Genomic DNA, 27084 nt, shown 5'->3' with positions numbered 1-27084 from the left:
AGGCCAGGCAGCGGAGTCCGGGCGCCCAGGCTGGCTGCTGTCCGCCGGCGAGGTGGTGCTGAAATGAGCCCCGCGCCTTTCCCCGCCTCAGCCCTTGTAGCGTAAAAGAGTGGCCATGGCAACTCGGCGTCACACAGTTTCCGAGGGAGGGAGGCGCCGCCCGGAGCCCGGTGGCGGGGGAGAGGCGGCAGACGGAGGGAGCCCCCATCGCTCGGAGGGAAGCCCCGCCGCCGCCCCCGCCGCCAGAAACTCCGCGCCGCCGCCCGCTCGTCAGTTGCGCCTTCATTTCACTCCCCTCTTCCTTCCTCCTCGCCCAAGGAGGCGCTTCTGCCGTCGGTGGGGCAGCCTCCTGGTTTCCAGCCGGCCGGCGCCTGGGCTTCCCAACCACGAGCAGAGGATGAGACGGAATCAACATATTGGAGCAGAGGTCCATCCAAGGGATCAACGTGTTCTCCCTTTCTCACAATACCAGAGCTCGTGGGCATTCCATGAAATTGCTGAGCAGTCGGGTTAGAAGGGATAAAAGGAAGTCCTTCTTCACCCAAAGCGTGATGAACATATGGCATTCACTGCCCCAGGAGGTGGCGGTGGCTGCAAGCATAGACAGTTTCAAGAGGGGATTGGATAAGCATATGGAGCAGAGGTCCATCGATGGCTAATAGCCACAGGGTATTGATGGAACTCTCTGCCTGGGGCAATGATGCTCTGTATTCTTGGTGCTTGGGAGAGCACAATGGGAGGGCTTCTAGTGTCCTGGCCCCACTGATGGACCTCTTGATGGCGCCTGGTTTATATGGCCACTTTGTGACACAAACTGTTGGACTGGATAGGCCATTGGCCTGATCCAACATGGCTTCTCTTATGTTCTTATATGGAGCAGAGGTCCATCAGTGGCTATTAGCCAAAGTATATTCTTGGAACTCTCTGTCTGGGGCTGTGATACTCTGTATTCTTGGTGCTTGGGGGCACAGTGGGAGGGCTTCTAGTGTCTTGGCACCAATGGTGGACCTCCTGATGGCACATGGTTTTTTTTGGCCACTGTGTGACATGGAGTGTTGGACCGGATAGGCCATTGGCCTGATCCAAAATGGCTTCTCTTATGTTCTTATATGGAGCAGAGGTCCATCAGTGGCTATTAGCCAAAGTATATTGTTGGAACTCTCTGTCTGGGGCTGTGATACTCTGTATTCTTGGTGCTTGGGGGCACAGTGGGAGGGCTTCTAGTGTCCTGGCACCAATGGTGGACCTCCTGATGGCACATGGGTTTTTTTGGCCACTGTGTGACACGGAGTGTTGGACCGGATGGGCCATTGGCCTGATCCAACATGGCTTCTCTTATGTTCTTATATGGAGCAGAGGTCCATCAGTGGCTATTAGCCAAAGTATATTGTTGGAACTTTCTGTCTGGGGCTGTGACACTCTGTATGCTTGGTGCTTGGGAGGGGCAACAGTGGGAGGGCTTCTAGTGTCCTGGCCCCACTGATGGACCTCCTGATGGCACCTGGGTTTTTTTTTGGCCACTGTATGACACAGAGTGCTGAACTGGATAGGCCCTTGGCCTGATCCAACATGGCTTCTCTTATGTTCTTAACTGAGGGTTCCAAAAGAAATATCGGGCTCAAATTTTGGGTGCATTCACAACTCCATTAAAGAATGTGTTTTGCATCTGGATTTTTGCTGTTCAAGAATAGCGAAAATCCACTTGCAAAACACATTTAGTGGAGTGTGAATGCATCCAAAGCGTAACCCTCCCCTCCATAAATGGGGCTGGGGGGATTTTAATGCCCAGAAAGCTGTGGATGACGGACACTCAGGAGAGGCATTCTCTGTTTTCCCATCCCCAAGGAGGGAATGCCTCTCCTAATTAAAGGTGCTAGTTGCTGCAATGTGCAGGTCATGTAGAAGCAAGGCTGCCTCTCCCCCTTCAGAAGTATTGACTTGTTCAAAGGCAAACAGGGGCAGGCTGAACAGGTGGAATAAAACTTTTAGCATGAACCAGCCAAGATGGCTTTGGTTGGATGACAGCAATAGAAAGCAGAGAACTGGGGAGGGGGGGGGAATAATCTCCATCCTTTTAAAAGACTCCAGGCCCACAAAGGAGTCCAGGGAAGTAGTTGGTGTATTGGAGAGAACCAAGGAGAGACCTGGGTTCGAATCCCTATTCAGGATGACTTTGGGCCAGTCGTGCACACTGAGTTGTTGTGAGGAAAAGAAGAAAATATTGGATTTATATCCCACCCATTTTCTGAATCTCAGAGTCTCAGAGTGGCTCACAATCTCCTTTATCTTCCCCACGCCCCACAACAGACATCCTGTGAGGTGGGTGGGGCTGAGGGAGCTCCCCCAGAAGCTGCTCTTTCAAGGACAACTCTGCCAGAGCTATGGCTGACCAAGGCCATTCCAGCAGCTGCAAGTGGAGGAGTGGGGAATCAAACCCAGTTCTCCCAGATAAGAGAGCTATGGCTGACCCAAGGCCATTCCAGCAGCTGCAAGTGGAGGAGTGGGGAATCAAACATGGTTCTTTCAGATAAGAGAGCTATGGCTGACCCAAGGCCATTCCAGCAGCTGCTAGTGGAGAAGTGGGGAATCAAACCCGGTTCTCCCAGATAAGAGTCCGCGCACTTCACCACTACACCAGACTGGCTCTCACAGGACACTCAAGGAGTAGAGAAGCATGTAGGCTGCCCTTTAAACTGGAGTTTCAAAGGGGGGAGGGTGCTTCTGTGTCTGTGGTGGGTCCTCCCAGCAGGATCAAGCTCCCATAGACACGCCCCCCCCCCACACACATACACACCCTTTACAGTCAAGCGTTCAAGCTGGCAGAGGGATTTGGTTTCCTATAGTGGAATACTTAGCAACACAAGGAACAGTTCCACGTAACCCATTATATGCTCAAATACTATATTTCTATTTATTATTGATTTATTATAGCATATGGGTAGCTGTAAGAGCTATTCTCTGCTATGATTTTTTTTTAAATAACATGCTGTATACTTACTTTTTTGTAGAAAAAGCCCAGCAGGAACTCATTTGCCTATTAGGCCACACCCCCTGATGTCACCATTGTTTCACACAGGACTTTTTTGGAGGAAAAAGCCCAGCAGGAGCTCCTTGGCATATTAGGCCACACCCCCTGACACCAAGCCAGCCGGAACTGCGTTTCTCTGCCTTCCTGCTAAAACAAAAAAACTAAAAAAGCCCTGCTTCGACGTATATTTACATAAAAACCATAAATAAAATTTTAAAAATTAAAAAAAAAAAAGCTGGCAGAGGGAATTCTCCCTCCGTGGTCATTAAGCATATGGAAGAACTTTCAAGGTAACCATCATTGCTGGGAAATGAGGCAGGGAAAAGGTCGGGCCTGTCATAGCGATGACACACCAATTAAGAGGCCCACACAGAGGTCAGGGCTGGAGGCAGCACAGTCATGACAAATGCAGCTTCCAGAGACACTGAACTTTACGTACACGACTTCCCTTACAACTGGGTCTCATAGAGTTCCACGGGGAACTCTTTCCTCCCTGTGACATTTATTGCGTTACATCCACAGGATGATTCCCTCCCTCTCACACACATTTGCAGCTGGTTTTTCTTCCAAGGTACTCAGGGAAGCAGTCGTGGTTCTCCCTTCTTATATGAACATCTGAAGCTGCCTTCTCCTGAATCAGGCCCTCGGTCCGTCAAAGTCAGTATTGTCTACACAGACTGGCAGCGGCTCTCCAGCTGAGGTTTTTCATGCCTATTTGCCTGGACCCTTTTTAGTTGGAGATGCCAGGGATTGAACCTGCTTACCAAGCAGATGCTCTACCACGGAGCCACCGGCCCTTCCTTCTCCTTCCTTAGAACAGCCATGTGTGAAGTAGGGCAGGCTGAGAGAGGAAGAGACTGTGATTGTTCAGACTGTGCCAGTTGTTGACTGCAATAATAAAGACTGATCTATCGATCGATTGATTTGATTGACTGTGCATGTGATTAGCCCAGTGAGCCTTATGGTTGGATGATCTGTAGAGCGGGCAATGGCTCTGTACGCAAGGCTGAGTTGTATGTTGTCTCTCCCTCAGCCTCATGGATTCCTCCCCACTCTCCTGATATAATATTGGAAACTGAAATCTGACATTTTATTTATTTATCATTGGATTTCTACCCTGCCTTCCCCACAAGCAGCCTCAGGGCAGGTCGTGCCAGTCATGTCACAGTGCAATTCATAACAAATTATTTAAAAAAAAAATCCATTGCAAAACAATCTCTGATGCCCACCAATGCCTACTGCTGGCACAGGGCATAAAAGATGAACGACTGAGTCTATTCAGCTGATGCCAGAACGGCTCTTGAGGGCAGTTCACCCAGGCAGTGTGGGCAGGGGAGGCCATGGTCTTTCGGTGAAATCAGGGCTTTTTTGTAGCAGGAACTCCTTTGCAAATTAGGCCATGCACCCCTGATGTAGCCAATCCTCCAAGAGTTTACAGGGCTCATATTACAGGGCCTACTGTAAGTTCCAGGAGGACTGGCTACATCAGGGGGTGTGGCTTAATATGCAAAGGAGTTCCTGCTGGGAAATAACCCCCAGAAATGAAAGTGCATTGTGAGAGAGAAGCTTCTTAACTCTCTCCCTTCTGGAAGTTTTTTATATAGCAGAGCAAGAAAAGGGTAAATTCTACTTTGGTTCACTACACACAATCCTTTTGAGTCTGTCTGTCTGTCATAACTTGGTGGTATCTGCATGAGGCTGGATCCATTCTCAGGAAAATCGGCCTGCATGCCCACTTCCAGAGCATGGGGATCCCCTTAAGGGATCTTGACGTGAGGGGCACTGTTCCCTCTAAGCTGCAGAGTCTTGTGAGCAAAAATTCTACTTTGTGAGCTGTTGGCCTTAAAGTTGTGAGCGACTGGTATTAAAGTTATGAGCATAGATGCATAAATTAGTGTGCTCTGGGGTCATCCTTTCTGAGCTAAGACAAAAATGTGTGAGCTGGAGGCTAAAAATCTGTGAGCTAGCTCACGTTAACTCAGCTTAGAGGGAACACTGGTGAGGGGCAACTGATATGCCCAGTCTGGGGGCAGGTATGGGGGATAGCCCTCACGCTCAGGTGGCAAGGGAGACCACCTCTGGGTTTCTACCCTTGTGGAATCCCAAACCTGCCATCTCAAGGTGACCAGCAGATAATTGACTGGCAGGTATGTCAGTTGATGAGTGGGAGCCTTACCCTATGCTCTGCCAAGGCTTACCACAGCTGTAACCAATAAAGTTTAGCCGATTTTATTCCACTCTTTTTCAGAAAATGGTGTGGAAAGCAGCTTACAATTGCCTTTCCCTTCCTCCCCGCCCCCCCCCCCCAAACAGGCACCTTGTGAGGCAGCTGGGGCTGTAAGATGTTTGAGAGCTGAAAGACATGAAAGTCAGATCTTTGAGGGAAGGAAGGGAGGGAGGGAGGAAGGAAAGAAAATAGATATGTGGAGGGAGGGAGGTGTGGAAAGAAAGCAACTTTAGGTTGAATTGCATTCTCCAAACTGCCAGCTGACTTGGCTTGGAGAAGAGATTTAAAGAGAGAAATGCCTTCTCCAAACCAGCCAGTGGGCTGGTGGGGGCTTCATGAGCCACCTGTGGCAATCAAACCTTGTGGCAATGAGAGATCTGCAGCAGCAATGGGGAGATTAGAGAATATACTGACACTGGTGTGCAAAAGCTATGTTCTTATATTTTCCCAGCTTGGATTCCATTCTGCCATAGTCTCTAATCCAGAGGCAGAGTGGTGCCGGGGTCTATGCACTCTCTGAGGGCAGGGTTCAAACCCCACTTTGCCCTGAAGGTTGCTGAGTGCCATTGGATTTCAGACTAACCTACCTTACAGGATTGTTGAGAGGATAAAATTAGGACAGAAAAACCACATGAGACACAGCAGCTCTCTTGGGAGGGTGGTCCGGATGAAACTTTATTAGATAGACATGACAGCAGGCACACGTGGAAGCCCGGAGCACGGCATCTTATCCCTTAGCATCTATTTCACATAAGATGTGATGGTTCCTGTTAAACAATGAACTCCCTGGGTTCGCTTGCAAAAGGAATGCTTTATACTGCTCAAAACGTGCGCAGAATATTTCCGCTCTCCTCTTGCCTCAATTTAGATCTATCATGTGTGGCTGCTTTCTCTTCTCTCTCTCTTCCTCTCTTTTGCACAGAGAGGCTTTAAGGCGAATATAGAAGAGCAAAAGAGAATTAATAACCTGGGGGGAAGATGGATCCCGCCTTGATGGGCAGACCCAACCCAGCGGCTGCAGCTTTTTCCTTTACAGATCCCAGCATTTCTCAGAACTTCCAACGGGGATGGATGGAGCTGCCGGAGGGAGGGCAAGAAGAAGCCAGGCAGCTGTGCCTGGGTCCCGCTCCAGCTGTGGAGCCCCTCCCTCCAACCTCCAGCCACTCTTGCTGAAGGCATCTGAAAAAGGGGATGCAGCAGCTGGGCTGGGCCTGTCCCCCCCACCACCAGCAGAGGAGAGATTCCTAGCCAATGCTTCTCCCCTTCCGCAGATCTTGGCAATGGGCATTGGGAGAAGCAACAGTTTATGGGCACTTAGCTATTCCGACTCCAAGGTCTGACTTTCAGCTGCCATTGATGAGGCCATCCAAGGATGGCAAGAACAGGAACCTCCATGCCATTAGGCAAGCTAGGCTATTACATAGGGCGCCAGCCTTCTGGGGGTGCCAAACTGGGTGTCCCCCATGTGACTCAGTGACATTATCAGTGCAGGGGAGGGGGGCACCAAAAGATAGCCTTGCCTAGGGTGCCAGACAGTCTAGGGCCGATCCTGGGCAAGAAGCAGACAGTCTTACAATTGCCTTTCCCTTCCTTCCCCCCTCCCCCAACAGGCACCTTGTGAGGCAGGCGGGGCTGTAAGATGTTTGAGAGCTAAGAGACATGAAAGTCAGATGCTTGAGAGAAGGAGGGAAGGGAAGGGAAGGGAAGGGGAGGGAAGGGAAGGGGAGGAAGGGGAGGGAAGGGAAGGGAAGGAAGGGAAGGGAAGGGAGGGGAGGGGAGGGGGAGGGGAGGGGAGGAAGGAAGGAAGGAAGGAAGGAAGGAAGGAAGGAAGGAAGGAAGGAAGGAAGGAAGGAAGGAAGGAAGGAAGGAAGGAAGGAAGGAAGGAAGGAAGGAAGGAAGGAAGGAAGGAAGGAAGGGAGGGAGGGAGGGAGGAGGGAGGGAGGAGGAAGGAATCTCTGCATTCTTGTGCTTGGGGGGGCACAGTGGAAGGGCTTCTAGCCCCACTGGTGGACCTCTTGATGGCAATTGGGGGGGGGGTTTGGCCACGGTGTGACACAGAGTGTTGGACCGGATGGGCCATTGGCCTGATCCCAACATGGCTTCTCTTATGTTCTTATGTCTTCTGTCATGCCTCCTTCTGTCCCCAGGTGAGACTCCTTCCTGCTACTTCCAACCAAAGGTCAGCAGGTGGGGGCAGAAAGCACACAGTACTTGCTGCTGCTACAGGACGCCGGCTCTGTGTCCAAATCCCCTATTGCTGTCTATGCTTGCAGCCGCCGCCCCTCCTGTGGCAGTGAATTCCATGTGTTATCACCCTTTGGGTGAAGAAGGGACTTCCTTTTATCCACTCTAACCCGACTGCTCAGCAATTTCATTGAAAGTCCAATTCAAGTTTGTGTTTTTTTTTAAGGTAAAGGTAGTCCCCTGTGCAAGCACCAGTCGTTTCCGACACTGGGGTGACGTTGCTTACACGACGTTTTCACAGCAGACTTTTGACGGGGTGGTTTGCCATGGCCTTCCCCAGTCATCTACACTTTCCCCCCAGCAAGCTGGGTCCTCATTTTACCAACCTCGGAAGGATGGAAGGCTGAGTCGACTTGGAGCCGGCTACCTGAACCCAGCTTCCGCCGGGATCGAACTCAGGTCGTGAGCAGAGTTTAGAACTGCTGTACTGCAGCTTTACCACTCTGCCCTACGGGGCTCTTAATTCAAGTTTAGCCTCTCCAATGAAGCAACTGGACGGGGCCCTCCATCCTATTCAAGCCGAGGATGGTTTTGCCTTCTGTGCCGAAAGAAATCGAGAGCGGTCCTTCGTTGCCAAAGCCCGAGGATGCTCTTGGCCCTGGCTCCCTCCGTGTGTGATAGAGCGGGAGATCAATCAGACCTGACAAGGATGCAGCTGCACCACTTCTAATGACCTCAAAGCTCATTTACCTCTTCAGAGGCCTGACGTCAGCAGCACATGAGTCACTGCAGCGAGGGAAGCGGTAACCTTAGCTGAGTCTATATTTACAGTGCCCAAACAAAGCCTATGCGCTCCGGCCAGCGTCTGATGGCATTCGGGGAGATGCAGGAAGCGCCTGGGCATGCAAACACAGGCTGATACAAACATGGATCACGAGGCATCTGAATGTAACCCGGCCTTTATTGCTTCCAGTCGTGGTGCTTAAAATAAAGCCGTCGGCTGGCTACGTTTCACTGGGAAGCGAAAGACCAGCCGATGGTTAACATCCAAGTTCTGTAGAAATTAACTTTTCTTTTTTAAAAAAAAAAGAAAAGTAACAATTGAGAATAAAGTCTAACTGCTGAGTCTCTCCGATTCAGGGGGTGCCAGTATTATTAGGCAGTTCTTCAAGCGTTAGGTAAGGGCCCCCGTGGAGCAGAGTGGTAAAGCTGCAGTACTGCAGTTCGAGCTCTCTGCTCACGACCTGAGTTCGATCTCGGTGGAAGCTGGTTTCAGGTAGCTGGCTCCAGGTTGACTCATCCTTCCATCCTTCCGAGGTCAGTGAAATGAGTACCCAGCTTGTTGGGGGGAAAGTATAGATCACTGGGGAAGGCAATGGCAAACCACCCCGTAAAAAGTGTGCCATGAAAACATCGTGATGCAATGTCACCTGAGTCGGAAACAACTGGTGCTTGCACAGGGGACTACCTTTACCTTTTTAAAGCATTAGGTAGAACTGTCTCTCTTGTGCCTTTCCAAATATTCTATCGCCAATGGCTGGGGCTGATGGGAGTTGTAGGCAAAAAACATCTGGAGAGCTACTGTTGGCCACCCCTGTTCTATCGAATTCAGGGCTTTTCTTTGTAGCAGGAACTCCTTTGCATATTAGGCCACAGACCCCTGATGTAGCCAATCCTCCTGGAGCTTACAGTAGGCCCTGGACAAAGAGCCCTATAAGCTTTTAGAGGATTGGCTAAATCAGGGGGGGTGCAGCCTGATATGCAAAGGAGTTCCTGCTAAAAAAAACAGCCCTGCTATCAATTCATACATTTCTATACTACCATTTAGCAAAGGATTCAGTGTCGGCATTCTAATCCCCTATTATAATCCTCACAGCAACCTTGCGAGGTAGGATAGGCTAAGAGAGAATGACTGATCCAAGGTTGCCAACACTTGCTGGAGGGGGAATTTGAATCTAGGTCTTCCAGGTCCCAGTATTACAGTCACTCTGGAGAAGAAACACCTGCTTCTAAATTGTCAGTAGGGACGTTGGCTCCAAGAGTGGAATTCTAGAAGGAGCTCCTTTGCATATTAGGCCACACCTTCAGGGGTGTGCGGCCTAATATGCAAAGGAGCTCCTGCTAGAATTCCATCCCTGGTTGGCACAATTTTATTTTAATTAATTTAATTCATTCGTATCCTGACTTTCTCCTCAGTGGGGACCCAAGTCAGATTACAGCATTCTCCTCTCCTCCATTTTATCCTCAGAGCAGCCCTGTGAGGTAGGCTAGGCTGAGAGTGTGACTGACCCAAGGTCGCCCAGGAAGCTTTTGGGGCATGACCGTGGAACTGAAGGGCTTTTTAAAAAGACTTTTTTTTTCAAAACCAAAAGGCCAAAACAAATTTAGAACTGCCTACCAGCTAAACCTGTTACCAGCAGATTTGTTGGGAATCCCAATTATCAGGCCTTGACTTCAGCAGCTCATAGGAGCGCAGCTCCTGAACCTTTCTGAGGGTTCCCCCTCCTCCTCCCCACCTACCTTCCTTGCCCATCAAATAGGAGGTGCAGCTGCATAACAATCCCTGGATTGAGAGAGCGGGCAGCCAGCCAGCCAGCCAGGCACCAGGAGCTTTGCCACACCCCCTGTGGCAGCCCTCATTAACCCCTGGAGAAGCCTGCACCACCCTTTCTCCACCTGTTATGTGATTTTGGGTAGCAGTTAGCTTGCTGGCCTTTTGATGTGAGGGGGGGCAGCCAAGGAGAGCCCCAGGTGAGCGAGGCCTGCTTGGACTGGCTGGATCTCTAACCAGCTCAAGAAGGACTCACTCACCCGGGGCTCTCCTTTCTTGCATTGGTTTGCTTTTGGCTGCTGGGGGTGGTGGCATATGCTAATGAGTTATGCTAATGAGCTCCATCACCTATTTTTCTACAATTTGTGGCCAGACAATATCCAGGAGCTTGCATACAATGGAAAAACTCTTGCATCAAATTAAAGCAGCAAAATAGGAATGTCAACAAGAAGATTTTGCATTAAACGGGTACTCTTTAGGATAGGCGTGTCAAACATGTGGCCAGGGGGCCAAATCAGACCCTCAGAGGGGTCCTACCAGGCCCCGAGCAACTGTACTATCATCTGCTTTCTTCTTCTCTCTTGCTTCCTTCTGCATCGCAGTTTGCTTTGCAAGACTTGCTCATTTGCACAGGAGCTACAGAGCAAAGTCTATATTTTCTCCATTGGCTGAGGCTCCTCCCTTGGGGAGGAAGGGAGAGCTTGCTTTGCCAGGCTCTTTCAATTGCACAGCAGAGCTACTGAGCCAAGCCTCTCTTCCTTCAGTTGGCTGAGGCTCCTCCCCCTCCTGGCCACCTGGGGAAGGAAGGAAAGAGCCAGAGCTTCCTTTGCCCAATTCCCTGAATTCCAGGGGAGAGATACAAAGAAAGCACCTTTAAGATCAACAAGCATGATTTAAGGGTTTTTTTTTTAAAAAAAAATTGTGTTTGTCTGTGTCCTTTATAAAGTGTATATCTCTGCTACCTAATCTTAAATAGGTACACATACAGCCCAGCGCAACATGGCCCGGCCCAACAAGGTTTCATTTATGTCAGATCCGGCCCTCCTAACAAATGAGTTCAACACCCCTCTTTAGAAAGTGTGGAAAAACAAGGCAAATTCTATGTAGGCCAATGAAAGACAAAGTAATTTTTTTCCCCAATAGGATATGTGTAAAAGCATACAAAGATGAGAAAACTGAATAGATTTTGCTTCTTTATTAAGTATTGATATGAGGCTTAGGTTGTCGTGTTACTCTTTCTGCTTATGTAAAGGCCTACAGGGCATGCTTCTTGCAAAGAATACAAGCACTCATGCTAGATCATCTTTCTTGTGTATTTGTAGAAGAGAGATTTTTTTTTTAAAAGATACAAGAACTTAAAGCCCATGGAGTCTGAGGACAGCCTGGTGATTAAAAATAAAATAAATCAGTGTATTTTGTGAGGCTGTTTTCCTCTGCCACTTGGGAAACAGCAGCCATTTCAACTGGACAGAACTACCAAAAATGATGGATTTCAAAAGACCAGGCGATACTGAAAGAGCTCCACCACTAAAGCAGCAGCACAAATTCCAGTGCAATTGTTTCATACATACTTTTATGTCTGTAATAAAACAGGCCCAGCTGGGGAGACGGGGCTGATGCTAATCTTGAGCTTCAGAGCAATCCATCAAGAGAAAAGCAGATTTTTATGAAGGCACTGAAGAAAGTATAGCTTTGTATGTGGGGCATTTTCTCTTTTATTTTCCTGATTTATTGGGCATCTCTATATTGCTTCTCTGCTATCTAAAGCAATGCACTTCCTAGCAATCCTTTAGAAAACCCAGGATTTTCAACTTTAAAGATACCATATTCAAAATAACGCTGCAAACCCTGTGCGAACGTAGCTAGAAGCGAGTCCCATTGACCACAAAGGTTTGAATGGCTTAAGAGTCCCCTTGAGAAAGAGCTAGAAAACGTAGTAGATTCTTGATGTAGGTTTGGTTGGATCCAGACAGCTTTTTCAGGTAGCTGGAGAGCCAGTTTGGTGTAGTGAAGTGTGCGGACTCTTTTCTGGGAGAACTGGGTTTGATTCCTCACTCCTCCACTTACAGCTGCTGGAATGGCCTTGGGTCAGCCATAGCTCTGGCAGGAATTGTCCTTGAAAGGGCAGCTGATGTGAGAGCCCTCTCAGCCCCACCCACCTCACAGGGTGTCTGTTGTGGGGGAGAAGATATAGGAGATTGTAACCTGCTTTGAGTCTCTGATTCAGAGAGAAGGGCAGGATATAAATCTGCAGTCTTCTTGATCTCCTTAGATCTGGGAGCTAAGCAGGGTTGGTGCTCACTAATATTTGATGGGAGACCTCCATACCAGGGCCATGGCGCAGAGGCCGGCAATGGCAAATCACCTTTTAATGTTTCCTGCCTTGAAAACCTCCCCAGGGATTGCCATAAATCAGCTGCTTGTGGAGAAAGAAGAGTACTTTTCAATACCTAATTTTCCTCTGCCCTACGGAGCTTCACAGCCACTTACAACCGTCTTTCCTTTCTTCACAACAGGCGCGTTCTGAGGTAGGTGGGGCTGAGGGAGTTCTGAGAGAGCTGTGACTGGCCCAAGGTCACCCAGCAGGCTTTGTACGGACCAGTGGAGAATTAAGGCCTGATTGCCAGATTAAAGCCCTTTGCTCTTAACTATGACACTGCACTGGCCTTTCTTCTGGAGTTGTGGGTTACGTAAGGACCAGTCAATTGAAGCTGAATCAGGACAGAACAGAGGTCTTTGGGATGAAAGCACTTGTTCTAGATGAAATCATACTTCCCCCTGAAGAGGTAGGGGCTGGATTGCCCAGTTTCCCACTGGATGGCCAGGGAGGACAAATAGTCCTTGCCCTCCCCCCTTCTCTGACCAGAAACTTGCACCTGCCAACAATGCAATGGTAACCTTCCAGTTAGATTAAAGGTAAAGGTAGTCGCCTGTGCAAGCATCAGTCGTTTCCAACTCTGGGGTGATGTCACATCACAACATTTTCACGGCAGATTTTTTTTACAGGGGTGGATTTGCCATTGCCTTCCCCAGTCATCTACACTCCCCTCTCCCCCGCCCCCCCAGCAAGCTGGGTATTCATTTTACTGACCTCGGAAGGATGGAAGGCTGAGTCAACCTTGAGCCAGCTACCTGAACCCAGCTTCTGCTGGGATTGAACTCAGGGCATGAGCAGAGAGCCTGGACTGCAGTACTGCAGCTTTGCATCACGGTGCTCGCTCCAGTTAGATCACTGCCATGTATTATACATTGGGCTGCCCTTGGGAGAAAATAACTCAAAAGTTTTAGCTAGCACAGATCACAGAAGACCCACTAATTAGTACAAGCAGGGGACCGAACCTATCCCTCCAGCGCTGATTCATGGAGGCTGTTTCCTGTCTAGCTTCCATACTCCTAGGGGCCTGCTCTTACCTTTAAAGCTTTCACTTAACATAGGTCCTGCCTACTTGTAGCAGTGCCTTCTCTCCTCCAGGTACCGTTGACACAACCAGAATTGCCACGTGGGTCTTCCCACCCTTTAGCTGAATGAGAACATGCGGAGCGGCCTTTCCAGGGGCTGCACTATACTTGGGCTGGCACAGGAGTCAACGGGCCATTTATGACCAGTCATTTATCGTGGTCAAATATTGCTTTCTTTAAAAAAAAAAAAGGGGGGGGGGAGCTCTCAACCATTCTTTGAAGTCAAGAAAGCCCCAGTGTAGGGGGCACCTTTCCTCTAAATTAAAAAAAGGAAGCTGAAGATGGTTTTCCCCTGGGGCAAGGAGAATTGCAAGGAGTTCCATGCAGAACTAGGAGCATAGCACGGTGTCTCCTGCTGGCCAGGTGCTGTAACTGCAGGCACCTTGACAAAAAAAAAAAAAAGAGAAGCAGACTACTTCCAAAACTGACTTTAAAACAGTGGAACAAAGTTTGTGCCCAGGGGGCAACTTTGCTCTGCTATTTCGACCGACACGGCTACCCACCTGAACTTAAAATAGGTGTAATTATTTTGCTTGGTCTTCATCTCATTTTTACATTATCATCTCCTAAACCAACAACTGCCCCAGCGTTCCGGGGGTGGGTGGGTGGGAACCAAAGACCCAAACTGTTCAGTGCATTGAAACAAAGTTTGAGCCCACTGGCACCTTTAAGTCCAACAAAGTTTTATTCCAGGTATAAGCTTGCACTTATACCTTGCATAAAAATTCTGTTCGTCTTAAAGAGCCGGCTTGATACAGTGGTTAAGAGAATCAGGTTTGATCCCCCACTCCTCCACATGAAGCCAGCTGGGTGACCTTGGGCCAATCACAGTTCCCTCAGAGCTTTCTGGGCCTCACAAAGTGAGCGTTGTGGGGAGACGAAGAGGAGATTGTAAGCTGCTTTGAGACTCCTTCAATTAGTGAAGGAAAGGTTTTCTGTGCAAGCACCAGTCGTTTTTCAACTCTGGGGTGACGCTGCTTTCACGTTTTCAGGGCAGACCTTTTTATGGGGTGGTTTGCCATTGCCTTCCCCGATCATCTACACTTTCCCCCCAGCAAGCTGGGTACTCATTTTACCCACCTTGGAAGGATGGAAGGCTGAGTCAACCTCGAGCCGGTTACCTGAACCAGCATCCGTTGGAATCGAACTGGTTGTGAGCAGAGGGCTCCGTGAAGTGAAGAGTGGGGTATAAAAACCAACTCTTGTTCTTCTGAAGATGCCACAGCTTATCATTGGAACTCTCTGTCTGGAGCAGTGATGCTCTGAATTCTTGGTGTTTGGGGGGGGGGGGCACAGTGGGAGGGCTTCTAGCGTCCTGGCCCCACTGGTGGACCTCCTGATAGCACTAGGGTTTTTTGGCCACTGTGTGACACAGAGTGTTGGACTGGATGGGCCATTGGCCTGATCCAACCTGGCTTCCCTTACGTTCACTGGACTCAGACTTTGTTCTGCTGCTGCAGACCAACACGGCTAACCGCATGAATCGAAGTTCAGTGAATTGTCCATGCTGATACCTCACCCAATCGCCGGCAAGTTCTGTTCTTTGCTTCACAACAGGCAATCTGTTTGCTTTTAAGGCCCAGTTGCAAGGCCGCTTGGGGGATATCATTTTTCTTAGAAAGGCAATGGCTTGAGAAACATCCAGCCCAGATGTTTTTCTTATCAAAGCTAGCCCTACCCCCAATTTTTTTAGATCTCAGAAGGATCTCCTCCTGTCCTTTCTCTGCTGTTTGCAGCTCACTGCCAACTAAAATGCACATCCTGGTCATTATTGTCTTAGCCTTGAATGTATATATGAAGCAGGAATCTATCCAATCTTGGTTTATCACAGCCAGTCTTGCCTACTCTGGCCGGCAACAGTTCTTCAAGGCCTTTACGCTGCTTCCCACCTGGTGCTTTTAACTGGAGATGCCGGGAATTGAACCTGGGGCATTCTGCATGCAAAGCAGACGCTCTACCACTGAGCCACAGCCCCTCCCTTGGTGTTTTTATGAACAGGGCATCTTTTCTCCTCACTCCTTTCTTTCACTCCCTGCTACCCTTTACTTTTTCAAAAACTCGTGGAAGGTTATTCATGAAATCTCCTGGCATGTTTTTGGCCCCACACAGAAGCCCTGTTCCCAAGTTACGAGTGAACACAGACCCATCCTCTTGGGGGTGAGAAAGTGCCAATACAAACTCAATTTATGAATGAAACAGGGAACCAAGACTTGGATAAATGTGATAACTCACATATTCAGTTGCATATGCGCTAAATGTAAGACAAGAATTACGCAATTACTTCTTCACCCTAAGGGTGATTAACATGTGGAATTCACTGTTACCGGAGGTGGTGGTAGCTAGAAGCATAGGCAGCTTCAAGAGGGGATTGGATAAACATATGGAGCAGAGGTCCATGGGCGGCTATTAGCCACAGCATATTTTTGGAACTCTCTTTCTGAGGCAGTGATGCTCTGTATTCTTGGTGCTTGGGAGGGGAGGCACAGTGGGAGGGCTTCTAGCCCCACTGGTGGACCTCCTGATGGCACTTGGTTTTTATGGCCACTGTGTTGGACTGGATGGGCCATTGGCCTGATCCAACATGGCTTCTATTATGTTCTTATGTTCTAACACACCCAAATAAAAATCAAGTGCACACAGATTGTACGTGCATCCTTCGTGACTTGGGAGTACAGTTGGATTAACCTGCATAAGCACCCATAGAAGGCCCTCTATAAGAACTGAGAGATTGCACCCACTGTAACTATCCCCTAAATGAAAGTGAGAACATATCAGGAGACACAAAAGGGGATAACACAGTGAAACCAAGTATATTTTTTAACCTTCAGCAGTCAAGCTGTAAGAAAGCAACGTAATCAAACTACAAGAGAGACAGCCAAGTGAAGCCAGCTAGGCCTTAAACATCTGCAAACGGTATGAAAGGCCTGAAATGCTGCCCGCAGTCAACAAATCTAATTCCCCAGTGTACTCATTGTGGGGGATTTTAAAAGCCCGAAATTCAAGAACTTGTGTTCGTGTTAAGAAAAGGCAACCGAGTGCTTTAAAGTTTCACAAAAGATATTAGATTTACCTTTTGGGGAAAGTACAGCTCGTAGATCAATATTTCCAGTTCCTTCATCTCCTTAAACATTCCCCGCCCACCTTCAGGAAAGACTACAATAACTGTTCAGAATCTCTACATGATTCTGCAGTTCAATGAAGCTTCTGTTATATTCCCCCCCTGCCCATAAATTATGAATTTATTATTGCCCGGGGGGGGGGGGGCGGCGGGCGCAAGGATTTCACCTTTCAGGGCACCATTCCTTCCAAAATAATAGAATTATCCAAAGGAGAGTCTGCTTCATCTGAATATCTGGATTTGCCCTTGGAATGCACCGTTTCACCTGGCCATTCCTCTTCTGTCTCCGCAGGCTCCCTGCCGCTGTACTCCTGAGCCAGCTCTTCCTCGAGATCACCTGGAAAGTGTCTCTCAGGAGACCCATCTGTGATGCTTTCTGCAACGTCCTCCACTTGATCAAAGACCACATTCGCCAAGGACCTTCTGGATGCTGTCGACCTTCTTTTACTCAGTTCGAACTGGGGGGAAAAACACAGATCGGCCAAAGGTTCGCTAGACTTCGGTGTTGACACGTAGATTCCTCCTGGGTAGTTTGAGGGAAAGGCTTTCCCGTGCTCGCCTTCACCCAGATTAATTATGGAACTCTCTTCATCCTCCTCGCTATCTGAAACAATCCTCTGGACCGGTTTCTTCTTACACGCAACAGGAACATCGCTGTTGTCCATCGAAGCATCGTCTGTGGAGTCGGAACCGTCTGTCGTAGGTGATCCCATCACATTTTCACTTGCCTGGAGGCTCCTGATGCTTCTGTTTTCTCCTACCCTGGATTGAGCCGCAGAGCTGCAGCGGCTGTCCAGCCTCAGATGAAACCCAGTGTTTTCTGTTTCTTCGAGCAACATTTCTTTGTCTGAAACGTCTTGCGGTTGGGTCTCCGAATCTTCTAACATGAGGTTGAAATCAGCCTGGTACGGGGACGAGGAAACTAAAGACCCCTCCCTTGCCAGAATTTCACTCCTCCCAGATTTCCGTTTTGCTGCATGCTCAGAAGTTTCACCAGCCTGTAATATTAGAGCTGTGGTCGCATCTCGCTCACCAGCTTGACTCGCCTCCCTGCACGGACTCCCGAGAACTTCAAGCGATATTTCCATCTTGGCTTGGGCTTCATGAACATCATCATCAGAGATGTATTCTACCGACTGCTGCAAAGCCGCCACGCAGACATCGTTAAAGCTGTCGTTTGGACCGGTTGGTGGCTCATGGGAGGTCATTTTGGATCCAGAATGGTCATCCTCTTCATTGGATACAAAGCGAGATGGAGGCGTGCTGAGGCTGTGCTTTTGTTCACATTCCTGTAGGCTGGCGTGTCTGGTTGCTTCAGCCTTGGAGAGAGAGACATCCATATGAGATACATCCAGAACCGGACTATCGTCAGCCACATCCTCAATAACCAGGCTCGTCATTTTAAAGCTGACATCAGCCAAGTCTTCCTCATCATCAGTTTCCACACTGATGACATCACCGCTGTCTGGAGGTTGCACAGGTACAGGCGTGGGAGCAGAATAAACTGGAGAAGGCTTTGGTGATTTTTTCCTTGGCTGAACGGATGACGAGTCTGTCGCTCTCAGCCATGCTCCTTCTGTTGTGTGTCTCATGTTGGCTGCCAGCTGGTCTTTCATTTGCGATTCAAGCTGCACCAGTTCTTGGGCTTTCTGTACCCTCTGCTCGATGTATCGATGAGCCTCTTCATCCTCTGCCTGGTCTTCATGGCCCGTTTCTCGCGTGTACATCAAGTCGTGGTCTGAAAGGCCAAAGATCTCCAGCGAGTAGAGGTAGGCAATGTGCTCGTCGAGTCGGACGTCTGTTTTCCTTTGATTCCTGTGCAAGGACTGCAGCTGGAGTTGGGTCGCAGAGCTCCGAGTATTCCCCAGAGTGAAAAGCTCTCTAAGTTCCTGCTTGGTGAAATACCGGTATGGGTTCTTCTTGTCCCCGGTGGTTTGCCTTATGAGCGAGTCTTTGAAGACTTGCCGCCGGTAGATTTTCTCCTCCACCGTCCCGCAGGTTATCAGCCGGTAGATCACGACATTCTCTTTCTGCCCTATTCTGTAAGCTCGGTCCACAGCTTGTGCGTCGGTTGCTGGGTTCCAGCTGGGGTCAAAAATCACCACCCTCGTAGCAGCAGTTAACGTCAAGCCAACTCCACCAACTTGGGTCGTAAGCAAAAAGACAGAGTAGTCTTTGTCGTTCTGGAAGGCGTCGATCCTCTTCTCTCGTTCCAATAGATGAGTCACCGTCCCATCGATGCGCATGAGTTTAAACCTCCTGTGAGTTAAGATGCGCTCAAGAATATCCAGCATCTTCCTCGACTGAGAAAACACCAAGGTTTGATGCCCTTCTTCTTGCAGTCTATCCAGCAGAGCGATGAGGAACCGGACCTTGCCCGACTCTTCGATAAGAATCTCGTCAGGAATGCGCTCAATGTCCATGTTCTTGCCCCAGAGCTCATCGGCTTCATTTTCACCACCTTCCTCCCTCTCGGAGTACTCAGACGTTGCCAGGCCAAGCTGGCTACAAGCTCGAGCAGACAACAGCCTGGGGTGGTCACAGAGCTTCTTCAGGACATTCAACTCAGCCAAGGGGGACCGGGTGGTCATCAACAGCTCCTTGATATGATCCAAGGACAGAAAGTTCCTGTATATTTCTTCTTGTATGGGCGATACATACACCCACACAATGAAATCATTTTTTCTGGGAAGAGAAGGCATCTCAGGAGCGGCAGCCTTGCTTTGATCCTTCAGAAGATTGTTCTGAGGTCCAGATTTTAGCTTCTTTTGAATGTCATCTTTGCTCCTTCTTAGGAAATAGGGCTTAATGATGGACATCAAGTTTTCAGACATCTTCAGCCCCAGGGCCTTCTCCCCTGGGGTGGCGTCCTTCTCCCTCGCTTTCGTTATGGGGTTTTCATATTCCATCCGGAAGGTTTTCATTGTGCCGAGAAGAGACCCTTGACAAGCAAAGTCAAAGAGAGCCCACAGTTCTTGCAGGTTGTTCTGGACCGGAGTCCCAGTAAGGAGGATGCGATTCCGGCAAGGGATGGCATGCACACATTTGGTGGTTTTGGCAGAAGGCGTTTTAATTTTATGGGCTTCGTCGAGGATCACGTAGTCCCAGACAAACTCCTGTCCTCCACAGCTAGAGAGCTGCTGCCAGTTGTTGAGGATCATCTGGTAGGTGGTGATCAAGACCCCGTTCCTCTTTTGGATGCGCTCTAGGTTTCTGCTGCGCTCCACCTTGCTGGTCCCATGGAAGACCTTCACTCGCAGGCCAGGCGTCCAGCTGGCAAACTCTCTCATCCAGTTGCTCACCAGAGTGGTCGGCATAACGAGCAACACGGACCGGATGTACTCGCTGTCAAACATGCCAGAGAGGAAAGCGATGATCTGAATCGTCTTCCCCAAGCCCATGTCGTCTGCCAGGATGCCGCCCTTCCGGCTATCCCTATATAAGCTGTACAGGAAGGCAATCCCTTCCCTCTGGTGGTCAAAGAGCTTGTCATGCATCTCTCCGTACAGCATCAGTCCGCTCTGACACACGTTCACAAAGCCGTCATCCTCCTGATTCAGGGCCAGTGATGCCAATGCCTCCTCGAGCTTTTGAACTTTCACCATCAGCTTTTCACTGGGATGGATCTCATGGGCTTCTCTGAAGAGCCGGATGGATTCTTCTAGATTCCCATTTCGGGCCTCCTGCTTAGCTTGGGACACACATCTGTAAAATACCACAAAACATAAGAACATAAGACAAGCCCTGCTAGGTCAGACCAGTTGTCCATCTAGTCCAGCATCCTGTCTCACTTAGTGGCCAACCAGTTTCTCTGGAGGTAAACAGGGCTTAGAGGCGGAGGCCTTCCCCTGATGTCACCTCCTGGCTCTGGGATTCAGAGGTTTACTGCCTCTGAATGTGGAGGTTCCCTTTAGGCACTGATGGCTAGTAGTCAGCCACTGATAGATCTATTCCCCATGAATCTATTCAATCCTCTTTTAAACCTGTCTATGCCTGTGGCCATCACTACATCCTCTAAAGAGTTTGCCCAGTGAGACACAAGACAAGCTCAAGGCCAGAACAGGTAAATACTTCTGTGCTTTCAATCACAAAACACACCACACCAGTTATGGTCAATGTGGATACTAGTTTGTGAAAATCAAAGGACAAGTCAATGCAGACAGATTGCGCAGCCAAAGGATTTCATTACTCTATAAAGGGCACTGATAGGAAAAGCTAGGCAAGTGTAATGCTTGATACACATTCTATTTAGCCAAGAAATGGGGTGGACAGAGAATCATGGACACCCAGATGGGCAGGGGTGGAATTCTAGCAGGCGCTCCTTTGCATATTAGGCCACACACCCCTGATGTAGCCAATCCTCCAAGAGCTTACAAAAAAGAGCCTTGTAAGCTCTTGGAGGACTGGCTACATGAGGGGTGTGTGGCCTAATATGCAAAGGAGCTCCTGCTAGAATTCCACCCCTGCAGATGGGGAGTTTTCAGGTTTTGTTTCCAAAAGGAAGCCAAAGGAAGATCATCAAACTTGGAACAGCAAGGAGAAATACTTAAATGTAATCAAATTTAAAACAATAGTTTAAATGCTGGCCATATCCTCACCTCCACAGTTACAATGCCTTCCTGTTAGGTTGACCAGGGATTGCCTATGCATTTTAAAAAAATGGCAAAGAATGTTTATGTCATGGTGCATGGATTACTAACATCTGGACCACTCTTCAGTATGGTGTTTTCCTGGTTTTTCAACAGGTGTTTTTAAACTGACTCTCTGAAGAGGACAGGCAGGGTTATCAATATATTAAAATAAACAAGCAGTTGCACAAGGCCTTTCTCAGGATGCATTCAGAAGACCCAAAGCAGCAAGCATTGAATTTCACCAGAGCTGTTCATCAGGCCGGCTAAGCAAAATAACAACACTTGAAATCCTACCGAAGCATAACAAGGAAGGAAGGAGGAAGAAACATATAGAAAATAGGCATGAGAAGCAGAATCATATCATTGGCTTCTTTAGTCTTCAAAATGAAAACCTGGCTATTGAAATGGCCATTCCCCCAGGGCCAGATTAAAGAAGAAAAGAGTTGGTTTTACACAAGGGGAGTATTCTAGCAGGAGTTCCTTTGTATATTAAGCCACACACCCCTGATGTAGCCAAAAAAGAGCCTTGTAAGCTCTTGGAGGATTGGCTACATCAGGGGTGGCCAACGGTAGCTCTTTGCATGTTTTTTGCCTACAACTCCCAGCCAGTATGGCCAATGGCTGGGGCTGATGGGAGTTGTAGACAAAAAAACATCTGGAGAGCTACCGTTGGCCACCCCTGGCCTACAGTGTTCCCTCTAAGCTGAGTTAGTGTGAGCTAGCTCACAGATGTTTAGCCTCCAGCTCACACATTTTTGTCTTAACTCAGGAAGGATGACCCCAGAGCACATTAATTTATGCAGTCGCTCACAGCTTTAATACCAGTAGCTCACAAAATATAATTTTTGCTCACAAGACTCTGCAGCTTAGAGGGAACATTGCTGGCCTAATATGCAAAGGAGCTCCTGTTAGAATTCCACCCCTGGACACCCTGCTCTCCACTACCTGAAGGAATCTCAGAGTGGCTTACAATCACCTTCCCTTCGTCTCCCCTACAGCAGACACCCTGTGGGGGAGGTGGGGCTGAGAGTGCTCTGAGAGAACTGTGACTGGCCCAAAGTCACCCAGTTGCATGTGGAGGAGTGGGGAATCCAAACCAGTTCTCCAATTTAGAGTCCGCAGCTCTTAACCATGACACCACACTGGCTTTCACGTAATGTGCTAAACACAGCCCTACAATGGTGCCCCTTGGCCCTTCTGTTGCTTAACGGACAAGACATTGAGAATCAGTAAGTGCTGAAAGGGAAATAAAACCTTTTTTTAAAAAAAAATGCAGGCTAAAGTTGAACATTGCAGAATAAGGACAATGATGAAAAAAACTGACTCAAGTCAGAGTGTGGCAGTGAAAGAGTTAAGAGCATGACAGCTAGGGGGGAAACTAGAGGGTGCCCCCCTTCCCTTGGTACCTTAAGCACATGTTTCTTTTGCTTAATGATTAATACAGGGCTGCATTCCTTCCCCCCACCCCGCGCACACACCTTTTTGTATATTTTTGCTCACATCCAGCCTGGAGAGAATGAATGAATGATGAATTCTAAACCTTGGTTCCCAGGAACCCATTAGTTCATGGGTTCCCATTAGTACACGGGTGGTCATAGACACGTGACACCTTTCCTTTCTTTTTTCCAAATATGCTGATAGAGGACAGGTAGAAGGGAAGAGGCACTGCTACAGGGTAGCAGAACCTCTACTGCACGGCAGACGTCCCAAAACTCAGACCTCTTCCCAAGATTCTATTCACGGTAGCAGCAGCCTGCTTCTGTCCTTTCCAAGAGCTAAGTGCCACACTTCCTTCTCACACAAACATTCCAAGGGCTGGCTCAGTTGGTGGAGCATCTGCTTGGCATGGCATCGCCAGCACCTCCAGCTCAGGTAACAGGTGATGTGAAGGACATCTACCTGAAGCCCTGGAGAGCCACTGCCAGTCTGAGTAGACTTTGATGGGCCAGTGATCTCATTCAGTATAAGGCAGCTTCATGTTTTCACCTCCACAAGTTTGGGGATCTGCTTCCTCAATGCCATGAAGACTGACTGAGGCGGCTATTCACAGTCCTTCATTACAGACCATTTTGCAAGGTAGGAAAGCCCAAGTTGCAGCAATCAGAACCCAAGTTTGTTATCCTAGCCATTGGGGCTACCAACCTCCAGGTGCCACCTGGAGATCCCCAGATCAGTTCCCCTAGGGAAAATGTCTTCTTTGAACGATGTACTCTATGGCATTAATAACCTCCACTAAAGTCCCGCCCCCCCCCCCCCCCTGGCTCTATTCCCAGAGCTGGCAACACCTTCCCAGCTCAGAAGCAGTCTTTGGAAACTTCCTGACTCCCCCAACCAGTGTTAGCAGGCGCTCCACAGTGATTCTAAGGAGTAGGATTGCCATCCTCCAGGCGGGCAAAAAAATCAAAGGTACATAACCCACCGTGAAAACCAGCTTCTATTATTAAATTATACAAGGTCAACAAAAATAAACACAAATTCCACCATCATAAATTACAAAACAACCATAACTTTTAGTCCTTAATAGAAAAGGAAGCAATAGCACCAAGAGTCTTTCTTTTCATCCTACGGTAAAACTTCCCATCTTATTCCATGCAATCCTGGTGTAGCATTCCAGATGTTTAATGTCTGTCCAAAGATGCAGCCAATAATCCAATAATCCAAGTTTCCAAGGACAAGGTCGTAGGTGTTCCTTCAAATATGCTGGCTGTTTGGCCTAACACTTAAGAGAAATTGCTAAGAGGATTGTTGCAGCTTGAAGAAGCTCAGGCGAAACAAGGGCTCAGTACGACCTTGTCCTTGCAAACTTGGATTATTGGCTGCATTTTTGGACAGACATTAAACATCTGGAGTACTGCACCAGGATTGCATGGAATAAGATGGGAAGTTTTACCATAGGATGAAAAGAAAGACTCTTGGTGCTATTGCTTTCTTTTCTATTAAGGACTAAAAGTTATGGTTGTTTTGTAATTTATGATGGTGGAATTTGTGTTTATTTTTGTTGACCTTGTATAATTTAATAATAGAAGCTGGTTTTCACGGTGGGTTATGTGCCTTTGATTTTTTTGTCCTTTTGCCGTGTTACTCTCTCTGTGTTGTATATCCTCCAGGCGGGGGCTGGAGGTTCCCTTGGAATCACAACTGATTCCTGAACTACATGGAGAGCTTATTTATTTAGAACATTCATTCCACTTCTCCTGGAGAAAATGGCTACTTCAGAATGCAGGTTATAGGGCAATATGCCCCACTGAGGTCCCTCTCCTTAGTGGCGGACTGGCCAGGGTGTCAGCTTGCCCGATGGCAAGAGGGCCCCTGATGAAGTGGGCCCCCTTAAACGTTAGACAATATGTTAAAAATGTTAATGTCCTTTTAGTAGCTTTAAAATATAATAGAAGTCCCAATATTATTTCTGTAATGCACCTCAAATTTGCATTGCATGTAGCGTTACCAGCCTCCAGGCGGGACCTGGGGATCTCCCGCTTTTACAACTGATCTCCAGTTGGCAGATATCAGCTCCCCTGGAGAAAATGCAATCTGTATTTACATTTAACATCTACTGCATACTGCCAGTAAAATGTACCATATATGTACGCTGTAATCACTAATATATACACAAACATTTATTTCGCAAAAGTTTTAATTGTACTTTTTCCCACTTATTTTTTTGAAAACTATTTATTTCTTATAAAAGTGAAATGATAGCCTCATAGTTGTGGGTGGGCCGCCTTTGTCTCCTGGCAAGCCACATTTTTAGACCCAGTCTGCCACTGCCTCTCCTCCCTAAAAGCCCCCCTCCCCGGACCCCACCCTCAAATCGCCACCTATTTCTCAACCTTTTTACCTCCGGTACCGCTCCGCCTGCTCGGGGCTGACCAGCTCTTCTGTCTCAGCCATGACGCTGCAAGTCTAAATTAAAAAAAAGATGAACGGCAACTCCGGCGGCTCTCCATGAAGATTCAAACCGGCCCGCCTGCGCGCCCTCTCCGGCAGCCTATCCCTTCGCGCCTTGCAAAGAAGTCGCTGGGCCGCCAGCCAATAAGCTCGCCGGGAAGGCCGTCAGTCAGGAAAGAGGCGGCCCCATTGCTTTTATTCGTTCGTTCTGTTCCGGGACTCCTCAGCGGCCAGTGACGCAACAGTCGGGTTTCTGGGCATGCGCTTTGCTTGTTTCTCCTGTTGTAGTCCGTTCAACAGGGCTGTTTGCGAGTGAGATGTTAGTTATGGCCAAACTGTGGCGACGGAGCCACATGCGACTCTTTCCCAGATATTGTGTGGCTCTTGAAGCCCCCACAATCCCGTCATTTGTTTCTTTAAATCATTTCTCCAAGCCTAGCCAGCTTGGAGTATGCATTTAAAGTTGCTTTCTTTTCACTTCTCTCTCCCTCCTCCCTTGACATTCATGTCTTGCAGCTCTCAAACATCTGATGTTTACTCTATGTAGCTCTTATGTTAAGCAACTTCGGCCACCCCGTGTCTCTGCTTCAAGCCAAATGGGCCACCCATTTGGAGCTTCCCTAAGAAAAGATAGTTGTGCATTTGTTAAACTGCAAAATCTGGAGGGGGGGTTTATATCGGACCTTTTCCTTCCTGAGCCGTATGGCTAAGGCAACAGAACGCATCCCATGGGCAGCCTACATAAATCGCAATGTACCCGTCATGCAAGCTCCAAAGCAGGGGTGGTCAGACTGTGGCTTTGGAGCCGCATGTGGCTCTTTCGCACATATCATGTGGCTCTCAAAACCCCCACCACCCCATTGGCCAGCTTGGATAAGGCATTTCTCTCTGTAAACCACTTCTTCGTCAAACCAGGTGGTGGCTTGGCGAACGCATATAAACTTAAAGTTGATTTCTTTTCATCTCTCCATCTCCCTCCCTCCCTTCCTGTATTGTGGCTCTCAAAACAGCTGACGTTTAGTCTATGTGGCTCATACATTAAGTTTGGCCACCCCTGCTCCAGAGGGAAAACTTGCATGGACAAGGTCTCTGGTTCAAGCTGTAGCATCTCCCACAGGCGCCAGGAAAGTTTTCTCTGTGTTTTGCTTTCCTAGAGAGCTGCTGCCAGTCAGAACAAAGCAGATGCTCGGCCGCTATCCTAAGTTGCCTAAACAATGAGAGCTATTCTAAATGAGGTGAGATGGGGACGACATGGTTCAATCCACAGGGGTAGCTGTGTTAGTCTATTGTAGAAAACCAGAACAGGGGTCCAGTGGCACCTTAAAGACTAGTGTTTATCCCAGGATAAGCTTTCCTGAAACAATGCTCACTTTTCCAGATGCAATTAGAGGTAAAGGTAGTCCCCTGTGCAAGCACCAGTCATTTCCGACTCTGGGGTGACGTTGCTTTCACGTTTTCACGGCAGACTTTTTACAGGGTGGTTTGCCATTGCCTTCCCCAGTCATCTACAGTTTCCCCCCAGCAAGCTGGGTATTCATTTTACTGACCTTGGAAGGATGGAAGGCTGAGTCAACTTGAGCCGCCTACCTGAACCAACTTTCGCTGGGATCGAACTCAGGCTGTGAGCAGAGAGTTCAGACTGCAGTGCTGCAGCTTTACCACTCTGCACCACGGGGCAGAAGCCTTATTCATTTATACTAATTATATTATGACTGCATCACAATATATCCTGCTGTGTCTGGGGAAGGGAGCTCTGCCTCATGAAAACTCATAATGGCATAAATGTCACTGGATTTCCAGCATGGATAATCCAGTGCTAAACTACCCCACTGTCCTCTCCCATGGGGATACAAAGTGATTTACAACATTCTCTCCTCCATTCTGTCTTCAGAATGTGGTGGGTCAGGCTGAAAGTGTGTAACTGGCTTAAGGTCACCCACCAAGCTTCCCTGGCAGAGGGGAGATTCAAACCTGGGCTTCCTAGATCCTAGACTGACA

The 27084-nt window shown here is 48.5% G+C and overlaps 1 protein-coding gene and 1 non-coding gene across 2 annotated transcripts; both read right to left on the bottom strand.

Annotated features, from left to right (window-relative positions):
- Positions 1-15352: 15352 nt before the first annotated feature.
- On the bottom strand, positions 15353-15424 carry TRNAA-UGC (transfer RNA alanine (anticodon UGC)). Its single transcript has one exon. It is a non-coding gene; the product is annotated as a tRNA-Ala (tRNA).
- Positions 15425-16240: 816 nt separating this feature from the next.
- ERCC6L (ERCC excision repair 6 like, spindle assembly checkpoint helicase) lies at positions 16241-25254 on the bottom strand. The gene is made up of 2 exons (XM_060249515.1): positions 25037-25254; positions 16241-20272 (listed from the first exon to the last, which is right to left on the bottom strand). The coding sequence occupies exons 1-2, from the start codon at positions 25087-25089 to the stop codon at positions 16738-16740; spliced, it is 3588 nt and encodes a 1195-aa protein (XP_060105498.1). The 5' UTR covers positions 25090-25254; the 3' UTR covers positions 16241-16737.
- Positions 25255-27084: the final 1830 nt, after the last annotated feature.

Source organism: Heteronotia binoei, chromosome 11, assembly GCF_032191835.1.
Source record: "Heteronotia binoei isolate CCM8104 ecotype False Entrance Well chromosome 11, APGP_CSIRO_Hbin_v1, whole genome shotgun sequence".
NCBI lineage: Eukaryota > Metazoa > Chordata > Lepidosauria > Squamata > Gekkonidae > Heteronotia > Heteronotia binoei.
This window is presented reverse-complemented; position numbering and strand designations above follow the sequence as displayed.